Genomic DNA, 12,515 nt, shown 5'->3' on the forward strand with positions numbered 1-12,515 from the left:
GAAAACCCACTGTTCCCCACATTTATTTCATGGATAGTAAATAATCTCTTTGTAAGGAATTTATTGTCTTTTTTATAAATATAAATATATTTCAATTAAAAAAAACTTGGAGATTGTAAAAAAGCACAAAAGACAGTAACAAAAATCACTCAAAAACCCATCATCCAAAGTTAATGTGTGTGTGTGTCCAATATTTTACAAACATTTTTGGGTTTCTGCCTACCTAGTATCATACTATACATATTGTTTGCTGCCTTCTGATGTTCATAATTATTCCTCCACATCATAATTTTTTAATCATTTTAGAGTAGACAGCATATGAACGTACCATGATTTATTTCATCCCTTGGTGTTGGACATACGGGTTGATTCCATTTTCCACTATGATAAATAGCATTGTGATGAACCTTTGTATATATGAAGACAAATGTATTTGTGTACCATGTCTATTTCCTCAAGACAAATTCCTAGAAAATTATTAGGTCAAAGAATACGCTGTGTGTAAAGATTTGATCTATATCACCAAATTGCTCTTGAGAAAGGTTAAACAAATTGACATTCTCAGTTGCATGTCCCATGGCAATTTTCTTTATTATCATGACTGTTCATCTTTTCTTTGCAATCCCATCGGGAGAAAGTGGTATCTTGTTACTGTAATTTGCACTGATTTGGATCCTAATGAATTTTAACAGTTTTGTGTGTTCGTTGGCCACTTGTGCATGAACAGAATTTCATGTGCAGAGCTGCTCTCTGGGGATGGCTTGCAGTGGGGGTGAGGACTATTGATTTCTTTGTTCTGCCTGAATTGTCTCCCTCAAGCCTAAGTCTTGGTTTCATGAGATTCTCCGTTTCCTTTGTATTCAGAGAGCAGAACAACTCTCCGTTACGCTGAAAAAAATTGCAACCAGCAAGAAATTTATGAACTTCAATCTTTTCTACATGGATTTTGACTTCCAAGAAAGTAAGTTTTGCTTGGTTTATGTATTGACATAAGACAAAAGCAGCGGCTGCCGTTTAGAGCCTGCCTGGGCAAGGCGTTTATTTACAAGCCAGCAGGCAGTAGATTGGGCAGGTGGCTTCTGCCCATTCGGACACATTAATAGCTCTGAGTATTGCAAAAAGATAAAGTGTGAGACTCTTTCTGGAAAGGTAGAAGCTCAGCATCACCTCCTTATTTCACCATTATTTTAGAATCCTTGAAGACACAGAGCCAGTGGCCAGTTGGAAATAGCTTTGGGCTGGGAGCCAACAGGTCAATGGAATCACCTAACTTAACTCTTGACAGTTCAGCAATGCCCCGCTTACAGACGGGCTAAAGATGAATGTGACGGGAATGAAGGAAAAGGCAGTGTCTCTCCTACTGGGCACTGGATTACCTGAGGACTCAAAACAATGCAGATTCCCAGACCCCACAGATGAGGAAGCTAATCAGAGTCGCAGAGGGAGGGGCTTCAGCTGCCCATGGCAAAGTGGACCACCTATATCCCAGCTTTCTGGAAAGAACATTACTGTTTCTTTCCCAGCATTCTGTCCAAACACTGGGGTCACAAATGAGTGGCCGTAAGGAAGCAGACATGATTACTGGAGCTACTGATCTATCCTTTACATCTGGACTCTGAAAAATTATTATCTATTGATTTTAATCCTTTCAGTCCCGTTTTCATTGCTAAGCACTAATGTGATAAGAGAAAAGCCTCTGCTGATTGACTGCCAGCTGAGACGATGCTAATGAAAAGCTTTACAATGTATGCAAAGGATGGATGATTTGTCATACAGTTTATCATCTCTGTCTCCCCACCACAACTCCCCCAGCCCCATCATCTGGGATGAAGCAGATGGCCATCATGACTTAGGAAACATTACATTAGCTGACATGTTTCGCATTGTAGAGTCTAGTACTTCAATTCTGAACATCTTTTCAACAAGACTGATCGCCTTAACTAGATTTCCTGCCTAGGTGATACATACTTCTCTCATGGGGAGAGACATTTTGATAAATAACCTCTCATTAAAATGCAGAGTTAAAGCTTCATTAATGAATTCCTGGTATAAACGACTGCACCACCAAGTGTTCTCTGATCATCATCAACCTTGAATATAGATAAAGTTATTAAAAATATAATAATGCCTAACATTCACATGAGACTTTTTCATTTTCCACAGTCATCTCTAGCTCTGTCATTTATTATCTTTGGGATTGTTGACAATTCCCTAAATTCTCCTTTCCAGACCTGGAAATGGGGTCACCATATCTATATAACAAGTCTTTGTGATGACTGTATGAAATCACGTGTCATCTTCCTGATGCCACACCTGGTACATAGCCAGCACCAGGAAAGAGCACCATTCTCTCACACCCTTGCTACTCAACACATGGTTCAGAATGAGCAGCATCCAGACACCTGGACACTAGTTATAAATACAGAAGCCCAGGCCCCACTCTTAATTAGGACCTACCTAATCAGAATCTGCATCTGTACATAATTTACAGATAATCCATATGAATGTTAAAATTTAATAAATAGGGCTCCTATTATGTGCCAAGATTAAGACTTTTTAGTCACTTATTCATCAGATTTTTACTAAGCGCTACTATGTGCTGTGTAGGTGCTAGGAATATCGTTAACAAAACAGAGGAGTCCTTCTCCTCGTGAAAGATACAGGGGGAAAAGCTTTATCCCTGACCCAGTACTGGTCAGTAGTCCACATGCTTGGAAGCAGAGGTTCCTCAGCCCGTTCTGGTCCTCACAACAATAAATGTAGTAAAAAAGCAAAAAGTTTAGTTGAACTGAACTGAACATTCTGCATCAACATGGCAGTTGGCCACCTTACTGAGAAACCTCCTAGATATTTCTCGTCTGGCAGTTCTCATCAACAGTTCAAGGAATTTCCTGAGATTTTGTAATTTCCTGACATTTATTAAAAATACACGTGAGGATCCAATTTTGGTTCAGGGCCTTCTTCACCTCCATATGAAGTTTGTCTCCACTAGTGGTAAATGGACACAGTGGGAGAGAGAGTGGAGGCAGAGGAAATGGTGCCCTGCGATCTGATACAGCATCATGCTTTTAATGTCTACATACCACCACGTCCACTTCTGAAAGAGCTGGAATTTTTATCTAATTATCAGGAATTGTGAGAAGGTCTTGCCTTACACCTGGTGTTAGACAACTGCAAAGGGAATTCTTACCTTGAGATTTTAGTGCCTTCCAGAGCAGGCAGAGGGGGCATCGACTCCCACACCCATCTCCATGGGTCACCTCCCACACCTGAGTAGCTCACCATCCTGGAAATCTGGTCTAACTCACGTAGGTAATAGGCAATTATACAAAAAGCCCAGCATTTACAACCAGGTAGACCTATGTTCCTATCCCAACTCAGACACAGAATAGCTAATAACCTCAAGCAAATTAACCATTCAGGTGTTGCTTCCTTTTGTAGAAGGTAGTAATAACTAAACCCTGGGGACTGTGTAAGGGCTGAGACAACACTTGTAATATAGAAAGGACTCCAGTACCTGTTAGCGGACATCCTCCCACCTCCCGCGTCATCAGTGTATGTAAAGCACCCACTGCATTCTTCCAGGGCTTACAACAGATGGATAATAGATGTTTATTCTCTTTCAGTGTCTAGCCCCTCTCCCATCACCAGTCATGCCTCTGGATCTCTTTGAGTTCCTCAGAGGTGGCTATGGTAGAAATGCATCTCATTATCACACTGCCCCCTTTCATCAGAAATAAAAACCCTATAGAGTCGCTTATTAAGTCTGGAGTCTTAGTAGTCACACGAAAATCCCTGCTCTCATTTCTGTACTGTAGTTGAGCGGACGATTGCATCACAAGTATTTTTCATATGAAATTTACAATTTTACACCCTGTGGCAGAGCAATTACAGTTGAGGGTCCCTGTCCCTTGAGGGCAGACACGAGACCTATCTGTTCTCCACTCTGATAGCCTCAGCCCAGCACCGAAAGATGAGATGACTGCTCATCCCCCAAAGGCTCTTTTTTGTCTCTTGCTGACTCATCCTCTAACTGGTTATGGACTAAATAGAGGCAGCAATTTTTCCTCCCTTCGGGAAATGACAGCTTGAGCAGGTGATGTCCTTTTTCTTCGTCTTTACCACACCTCCCAGACAGAGGAAGGAAAATGCCACTTAACTGACAAGTCCATTTTTTCCACTGACACCTTAAATATATCACCAGCTGCCCTCAGTTTCTAAGACAACTCAATTGGCATAAACCTGGTTCTTAGTTCCCCCCATGTGTATGTTTGTGAGAACCACCAGTGACTTCAGGGTGCTGACCGGAGTTCAGATTTCTCTTTTAAAATATTTATTAATGTTACTGTTCATCAAGGAGCTACCAAGGGTTCTATGAACCTTCTCCTTCTGTTGGATCTCTGAAGAACTGGTCATTAGCAGAGTTTCTTCAACTTTACAAATAAAATATATTATATGCTGAACCCCAAGAGATCATTCAGGATCATCCAAGAACTTTAATTCAGGTGTTCCAGAAAACAAATAGGAATTCTTTTACCTACTTTTAATCATGGTCTCAGGTAGGAATGAAACTGATCAACTTACCATGCTACCCTGCTTGGACCTCCCACTCTAAAGTCAATCAGGGAAGAAACAGAAACCACTGTCTGGTATTGTATTTATTTTTAGAAAGCACAATTTCACCCTGAGATAAACAAACTAAAAAGGGTCACTCTGTCTAGCACTGGTCATAATACAGGTAAAACCTTAAACTCTTGCCTGTGAGTTACTGACTCTTCCTGCAAGTGTTATAATACTGACATCTGCAGATATTCAATGACTGGTAACCCTCACAGACACAGTAATCACGTGATAAAATGATGTTTTCCACTGTAAATAGACTGATTGCAGACTTGATAAGCATTGATACGTTTTTTAATACTTACTGGATTATTTTATATGATAAGCCAGCTCTTTTAAAGGATGGACTCCCTGTAGTGTCCACTAACGTGGCAGAGGGGAGCAGGAACATGTTTCCTGGCAGGGAGGACTATGTTACCCCTGACATGGTTTCGATCACTGGAGTATGGTGACAGTAGAACATGGACTGCTCCCACTGGCCCCACCCCCACCCAGGGTATGCCCCTGCTCCCTTGTAAAACTTGGCAACTAAATATCCCTTTACTTTATGCTTTTGTTCCTCAGTTTTCTTATCATAGTCCCTACATTGTGAGATTGTTCAGGCCTCTAAAGGGAGTAGAAGGAATGACCATCCCTTCTGATTTTGAAAAACAGTCATTAATTCTGATGACTGAATTATGTCCATTTGTTCCATGAAGTACGTAATATCTGTCACCACCTCTCCCTTTCTTTAAGAGCTGTAGTTTTTGTTTTTTTTTTTTAGTTTGGTAGTTAGCACATAAAATTTAAATCAAAACAGAAACAGCCTAGGCTAACTTTAAGCCTCGGTGCCAGCACTCAGTCACACTAGAGGAAGCATGCGTGTAAGGAAGTCCGGCCTTTTTAATATGAAGCTCCTAGCAAACGTTTCTCTCCAGGAATACGATCTTGGCTTAAACTGTTTTCTTTATGGGCTCCAATTTGCTTTCCACTGTGCATTTTCCAGACCTCCAGATCACTATAATTCCTTTCTGAATGTTCTCTTGCCAGTGAAGGCACACTGTTTAGATTCACTTTGTGACTCAATCTTCACTGCAAAGGTGAAGAGTCAGAAAGTGTTGTAAGGAACTTCCTGCTTCCACTGGGTCAGAGCATGTGTGGGTGGTCCAGGCCCACAGCTTGCTGTCTGTCTCTTTAATGCAACCTTCCTGTCTTATTCATCCAACTCTTCACAACTTTTCAGCAGGCCTCCTGAGGTCTCCACTGGCTTAGATTTCCATTGTCTTTTTAACATGGTCTGGGAATTTCTTAACATCCGATTGAGATTTTCTTTCATTCTTTCTTTTCTTTCTCTTTTTAACATTTGTATAACGTAAGGTAAAACCAAACTGAAGATAAGGGGAGAAGCAGAAAGGGCTGAAAAGTTCATAGAAAGCTTGGGTGAAGTAAAGGGACACAAGTAGAATGGAAGTGAGGTCATTTTTGAAGCCACAGAGGGGACAGGGAGTCTCACCTGGGCTGGGCCTTTCCACATCATTGCTGATTTTTGTATTGCAAACCCTGTGGGACTGCAAGGCAGAGATGAGACACATCATACAAAAGGACAAAAAGCACTGAGGGGGCTCAGTAGGGGTGACACTGACTCTCTATTTGAAGAAACTTCTGAATGCTCAGTTCTCCATTACGGGTAATTGGTGGGGTGTTCAGATTGGAAGTGGCTCAGATAGAGAATCAGCATAAAGTCAGAAAGTAAAAATCCCAGATCCCCTTAAAAAGAGTCCTACTCCTTAAGCCAAGGGGGAGAAGGAACAGCCTGAACCAAGCCTGGGGGATCACCTGGCAGGTGAGCCAGGATGAGCAGGGCTGGGCTGGAGAGCATGACACACTCAGGAGGGCAGTCTGGGACCCACAGATGCTTCAAGTGTCAGGTCCAGGGGGAAAGGCGGAGCAGCCAGAATTGAACCTGAATCAGTAAGTCTGATCCCAAGGTCACACCTAAATAATGGAAGAGCCAGGCAAACTGAAGCTAGGGCCAGACAAGCTTCCCCAGGGCTCTGCATTTTACAGGGTATGGATGGCCAAGGGTAGGATCCACTGGGGAAGTGTGGGCGTGGGCTGCACTGCGGGTGGCAGGTTGCAGATTTTTCCCTCTGGAGGCTCTCTAGGGATTTGATATTTCCTTGAGGAGTTCTTATTGACTGTATCGTGTTACAATGTAGAGTTCATTGTGCTCTTGCCTTGGGGCAACTGACATTCCTGGTCTCTCACCCCCATTGAAGGACAGTTTTATTGTTGTTCATCATTTGGGGGCTCATAACGTTTTCCCTGTAGCCATACTCACCCTAAATGCAATGTCGAGATTACTTTACATAATTCTATTTCTGACGAACTATGTGGATTTTAATGCCGATTGCTGGACATATGCAGGCAGTGTCTGGAAATGGCAGCCCATGAAAAGAGATGTTAACAAAATGTTTAATTTTCCCCTCCTGCTCCTGAAATTGTGCCCCTGGCCACTGAGAAATGAGATGGACTTACATCGATGTTGAATATCTTAGAGCCCACCCTTCCCCCACTGCCCTCCTCACTATACAAATTGATGCAACAGTCTCACACATTTTTCTTCAAGAGTTAGAGAGGAAAAGGATGCAATGGAAAGACCATTTCTGTTCAGAAAGCCCCCAGCCTGAGATAATGACTCAGAGGCAGCCATGGCTGGGTGAGCATCTGCCTGGAAGGAGCCTTTTTCACAGTCCTTGCTCTTGGTTGTTGACCACTGCTTGTGGAAGTGTCTCTAACCGTGTGTGTGCGCACGCGTGCAATCACACTTGTGTGTCCTGCAGTCACGGAGGAGTGGCGGAAGAGAGGCGGGCAGCCCTGGCAGCTCATCGAACCCGTTGATGGATTCCACCCCAATGAGGTAAGTGCAGTCACAACGATGGTTGCTGAAGGCTATTGGTTACATTATTTTTTAATATAATTATGCATCCATTTTTATCCTGTTTTATTCCAGAAAGCATTTGAGGTGATGTACACACATGTGTAAGGTAGATTAGTAAGTATAAGTTATATTAGATTCAAAGGATAAAAATATAAATAAAACAGTAAATAATAAAGTGAAAATCAGAGTACAAAGAAAATAAGGTAGAAATGATACCTGGCTTCTTGACTTAATGTCTACAGTTCATAAGAGGTGTCCCAGGACGTCCTGAGAAACTGCCACTAAGAGCCTATGAAATCAGCTCCATGATTTCTAAGGGGTGATGCAAAGAGGGACATAGTCAGAGCCTTCAGAAAATAAAAAATAAATAAACTACTCCAAAAAACAAAACAAAACAAAACAAAACAAAAAACACACAAGCGGGGAGGGTACAGCTCAGTGGTAGAGTGCATGCCTAGCATACACGAGGTCCTGGGTTCAATCCCCAGAACCTCCATTAAAAATAATAAATAAATAAACCTAATTACCCACCCCTCCAAAAAAAAATAATAAAAAAAAACACACACACACACACACAAGGATTCCTGGAAGTGAGGACTGTGAGAATTTCTTCTGTGGATCCTTCTAGAAAAGAAGGAGAACTGTAAGAGGGGAACACAGTGTCCTTAGCAATATCCTGCAGTATGAGCTGTTTCTCATTGAGGATTCGAAGGGACAATTCTGGAAAGTAGTTCTACTCTGGCCTCTTCACAGAGCAAGGGGGGCTGGAGGTGGGGCTCTGTCTCCTCCCGCCCTCACCCCGTCCATGATCCTGGCTTCAGCCAGGGAAGCTCCACTTTTACCTGTTCTACATACTGGACTTGCTCTTGATATTTTATATAAAAAATAGAAAAAGAAGTGGGAGAGTGGTTCTGCCACTTCTAACATTTTGAGAGCCCATCCTCTGCAGGAGGGATGGGCCACTCACCCACAGGCAGTCCTGCACAGCTGCGGTCTCTCTGATGCAGCTTCTGTGGCACTGACAAGGGTCCAAAAGCGAGAAGCGCTCCTGGTCGCCTTGCTCTCCGTGGCCAGCCAGGCCACAGGAGGGCAGATCATCCCCTCAGAAGCCTGCAGGGAACCACAGACCTCCTCCCCTCCAAGCTCTGAGCCCAGTGAGTACCCGTGGGCAGGGATAAGAACTGTCTTAAAGAGGAAGAGCCCCACTCCATCAACAGGGGGATGGACAGACAGTGGGGTCCCACAAATGCTGGGGAAATGTTCAAGTGAGCACGAAATGCCCAGCTTACTGTTTTAAATAACCACAGCCCCCAAAATCTAAGGAATACATCTCAGAATATCTGACTTCCCTGTGTATCACTTAGATGGCTTGATCCAAGAGAATTATTGGCTAGAAGCTGGTTAAATATTATAGTGTGCCCCACTCACACTAAAAAAATGACATCTTTGGTTTTAAAATAGTTAACGTGGAGACCTTCTTTCTGGCAGTAATTAGGTAGTGATTTTGTTGTTCTGTGTTCACCACAGACTTTTATCCTTCTGGTTCTAGAGAGAATGGGGATAAGAGATGATGGTCAGAGAGGGAGTAATCGAGGAACATATGAAAAAGAAGAGGGTTAGGACAGCTTTATTTTAGCCCTTGGGACATATCTGTCTGATCTATCAAAAGACTATTCTGTCCTTGACTCTTAAAATGATACCAGGGTTCAAAGTCTGTCAAATTGGGGCTCTATTTTGCACTCGAACAGCTTTGCCAATAACTGACTGTTGAGAACAAGAGTCAAAAGCTGAAAATGGCTGAATGCTGTCCGTAATCTTAAGTTATTCCTGAGAGATTTGCTCACATGCTGGGAGTGGGTGGCACAGTGTGCAACAGTGGCAGAGCCACATCTAACATGGGTGACAATGGATAGATATGCCTAAAGCTTGCCTGGTTATCATGTATATCAAGCTGAACGGTCTTGGTGTCAAATTGCCATCCAAGGACATTTATTGAGCGCCTACCTCGTATCAAACACAGTGAGCACTCAGGAGTGAACAGGAAACCTGGCCATTTAAGGAGATGACAGGATAGAGTGGGAGAATGACATGTGAATACATAATTAAACATAAAGTGGTCAGTGCCTCCAGCTGTGCAAACACAGATGCTGTGGGGGCGTTCTGGGGAAGAGGGGTGCTAGGAAAGGTTTTCAGAGGAGCTAACTCAGAACTAAGACCATGAACTAGTCAAGTGAAAGGAAGGGGGGGAGGGCTGCAGAAAGTGTTGTGAGCAAAGGAAAGTGCAAGGGCAAAGACTTGAACAGGAAAGAAAGCTCGGCACACGGCACACAGGAGGAGAGAAAAGTGCTTCCGTGTGACTGGGACAGAGAGCCGAGAGTGGAGTTGAGAGAGAGGATCAAGAGAAGTTTTCAGGGACAGATCACATAAAGTCTGTATGGGGTTGGACCTTTTCAACTGTGAGGAATGGGGAGCCACTAGTTGAGAGCTGGAGAGAATGGCAGGGATGAGATTGGCCAAAGGGATCAAATTATGAAGAAATAGACCGAGGATGAAGATTGAGAAGGTGTTTTCGTTATCTACTGTTGCATACCGAATTACTTAAAAACAACACACATTTCTTAGCTTACAGTTTCTGCGTGGGCCAGGAATCCAGGCACAGATTAGCTGGGTCCTCTGCTCCAATGTCTCTTCCAAGTTGCAATCAAGGTGTCTGCCGGGGCTGGGTCTCATCTGAAGGCTTGACATGGATCAGCCTCCAAGCACAAGTTTGTTGGGTGAATTTAATTCCTTGAGGCCTGTTGCTCAGAAGCCACCCGTGGTTCGCCCTGCAACGTGGAAGCTTGCTTCAACAATGAGTCCAAGCCAAAATGGCAACTGAGGCAATCTGCTAGCAAGGCAGAAGTCACCACTGCATGTAACAGCATCCCAGCACCTTTGCCGTATTCTAGAAGTTAAAAGGAAGTTACAAGTCCCACCATGCTCAGAAGGAGAGGGATTACACAGATGTGAAAGGTGGGAACCATTGCCGATCACAGAAGGACCCACTAGAAAGACCTAGAAGATCATCGGATGCCTCCAGGGAAAGCAAATGTAGCAGAGAGTTGGGAACAGCAGTCAAACTGCTGACAAAATGCAAAGAAAGTTCATCTTAGAAAAGAAATATCATCGCAAAGACCCAGGACCCCAAAAGAAAAGGCCCAGGACCCAGATTCATGGCCTCGGGGAGCTACAGCAACTCTACCTGTTCAAATGCCCACTTTTTAAAACCTTTGCAAAGTTAAGTATCTGAAAAGGCACTTAAAGGATCTCTAAGCCTAAAATCAGACAATAGTAAACAGAAAATATTAAAAGAGCCACAAACATACATCAAGTCCAGTTGCCTTGGCTATGCCAGGACCACCTAGCCAAACATCCTTGACATCTCCTGCCTTAGAAGTTTCATCCAACAAAGCTTTCTGCAAAATAGCCTCCTCTCCGCTCATCTTGCAGGTAGAACCTCAAATCATCCTCTTCAAACTCTTCCTGCAGGCAGTGAATTTTCCATGACATCAGTGCCCCTCCTTTCTTGAGTCTTGAACCCTGTAGACTGTCTGCTGGAGGCCGACATCAGATATAAAATCAGTGCACTGGCTTTAAATAAGTTAATAGCCTCTGGGTTTTTATTTGTATCAACATGAAAGCCCCTGGGAGCCTAAGGTCCTAGGCAGACTTGTGGAATCCCTCAAAAAAGGCAGCTCTGCTGGCGGTGGGGAGAGAGGAGGGAGGGCCTTCTGGGCCAGGAAACCTTCAAACAGTCACTTAGGGTGGCCCTGCCAGTGCATCAGGGACCACGTCTGCTCAGTTTGCTTTAGACACCAACTAGCAGCAGTGGTTTTGGTGGTGACACACCGAGTCATATTTTTCCTTACATGTGTTTAAATACGTCTTATACCACTGTCATGTTGTAAGTTTACAAATTTAAAATTAATTGGGACCGAAAGTAACCAGGCCTAATAGACTCTGTTTCTGGGCAGAGTAAGAGGCCAGAGAAGTAAAGCCATGCCTTCCCTGTGGTGAGGGCTTCCCTGCAGGTATTTAAAAGCAATTTCTTATCGAGGTAGCCTGGAATCGTTCTTCCTGCAGGAAAAATAAATCCAGAGTGGATTTTTAACTTTGGTCTGGTAGAATTCCAGAGTTAAATTTAGCAAGAGTTCAACTTAAAAGGTATCAAGTCATGATAAATTGTTGGTGAAATCTGTACAGACTTGCTCTGAATTCATTTAGTCTCTAAAAATATTACAAAAATGTAGTTACTATTTAGGGTTTGTTTTACGGTTGTCTTAAGAGTTCTATTTTTGTAGCAAAACACATACAATTAGCTTACAAAATGGGAGTGTGGAGGAATCCCAGATTACGTCCAGCTATGACCACTGCTGGGCTTCTGACATGCCTGGAGATGGGAGAATATCGTGAGCATGTGGGCTGGATCTGGCACGATTTGCTTGGAAGGCCAGGTACTCTCCGAAAGAAGAACTTATAACTATGGTTAGGCAAAGAAGCATGGCTCGATTCTAAATTGTCATCAGAAGGGAGAAAAAATTCTAAAAGCCATATGGTGGCTGTCACCAAGGTCCTAATCAAGAAATGATACCAAGTCTCTCCCCTCCCACTGCCCTCTCCGTGGACCCATGCCTGAATCCTAGGGGGATCAGGGGCTGCAGGTAAAACCTGAAAGAGCTGCTGCTTATATAGAAACTTATATAAGACAGTGGGGTGTTGAGCTGCCCTGCTTTGTCGCCTCTTCTATGAGAGTGTCCAAGGGGAACGAGAGGAACCTTTGCAGTGGACCAGTGACCATCAGCAGCAGGCAGACAGGTGGGTGGCAGTGCCCCACAGAAGCACTGGGGTGCAGGGGTGCCTGCAGAACAGCACCAGGGCCTGTCACACGGGGACTTACCCGGAGGAAGGGCACACCTGCTCGAATTGGCAGCGATGT

The 12,515-nt window shown here is 43.6% G+C and overlaps 1 protein-coding gene across 5 annotated transcripts in view; it reads left to right on the forward strand.

Annotated features, from left to right (window-relative positions):
• The window catches only part of AOAH (acyloxyacyl hydrolase), a 244,830-nt gene that overhangs the window by 212,352 nt on the left and 19,963 nt on the right, over positions 1-12,515 (forward strand). For all 5 annotated transcript variants that reach the window (XM_032483716.1, XM_032483717.1, XM_006191548.3 and 2 more), the window contains 2 exons: positions 865-961; positions 7,443-7,519. In XM_032483716.1, the coding sequence (XP_032339607.1) occupies positions 865-961; positions 7,443-7,519 (174 nt within the window). The remainder of the gene's footprint in view (positions 1-864; positions 962-7,442; positions 7,520-12,515) is intronic.

Source organism: Camelus ferus, chromosome 7, assembly GCF_009834535.1.
Source record: "Camelus ferus isolate YT-003-E chromosome 7, BCGSAC_Cfer_1.0, whole genome shotgun sequence".
Lineage (NCBI taxonomy): Eukaryota > Metazoa > Chordata > Mammalia > Artiodactyla > Camelidae > Camelus > Camelus ferus.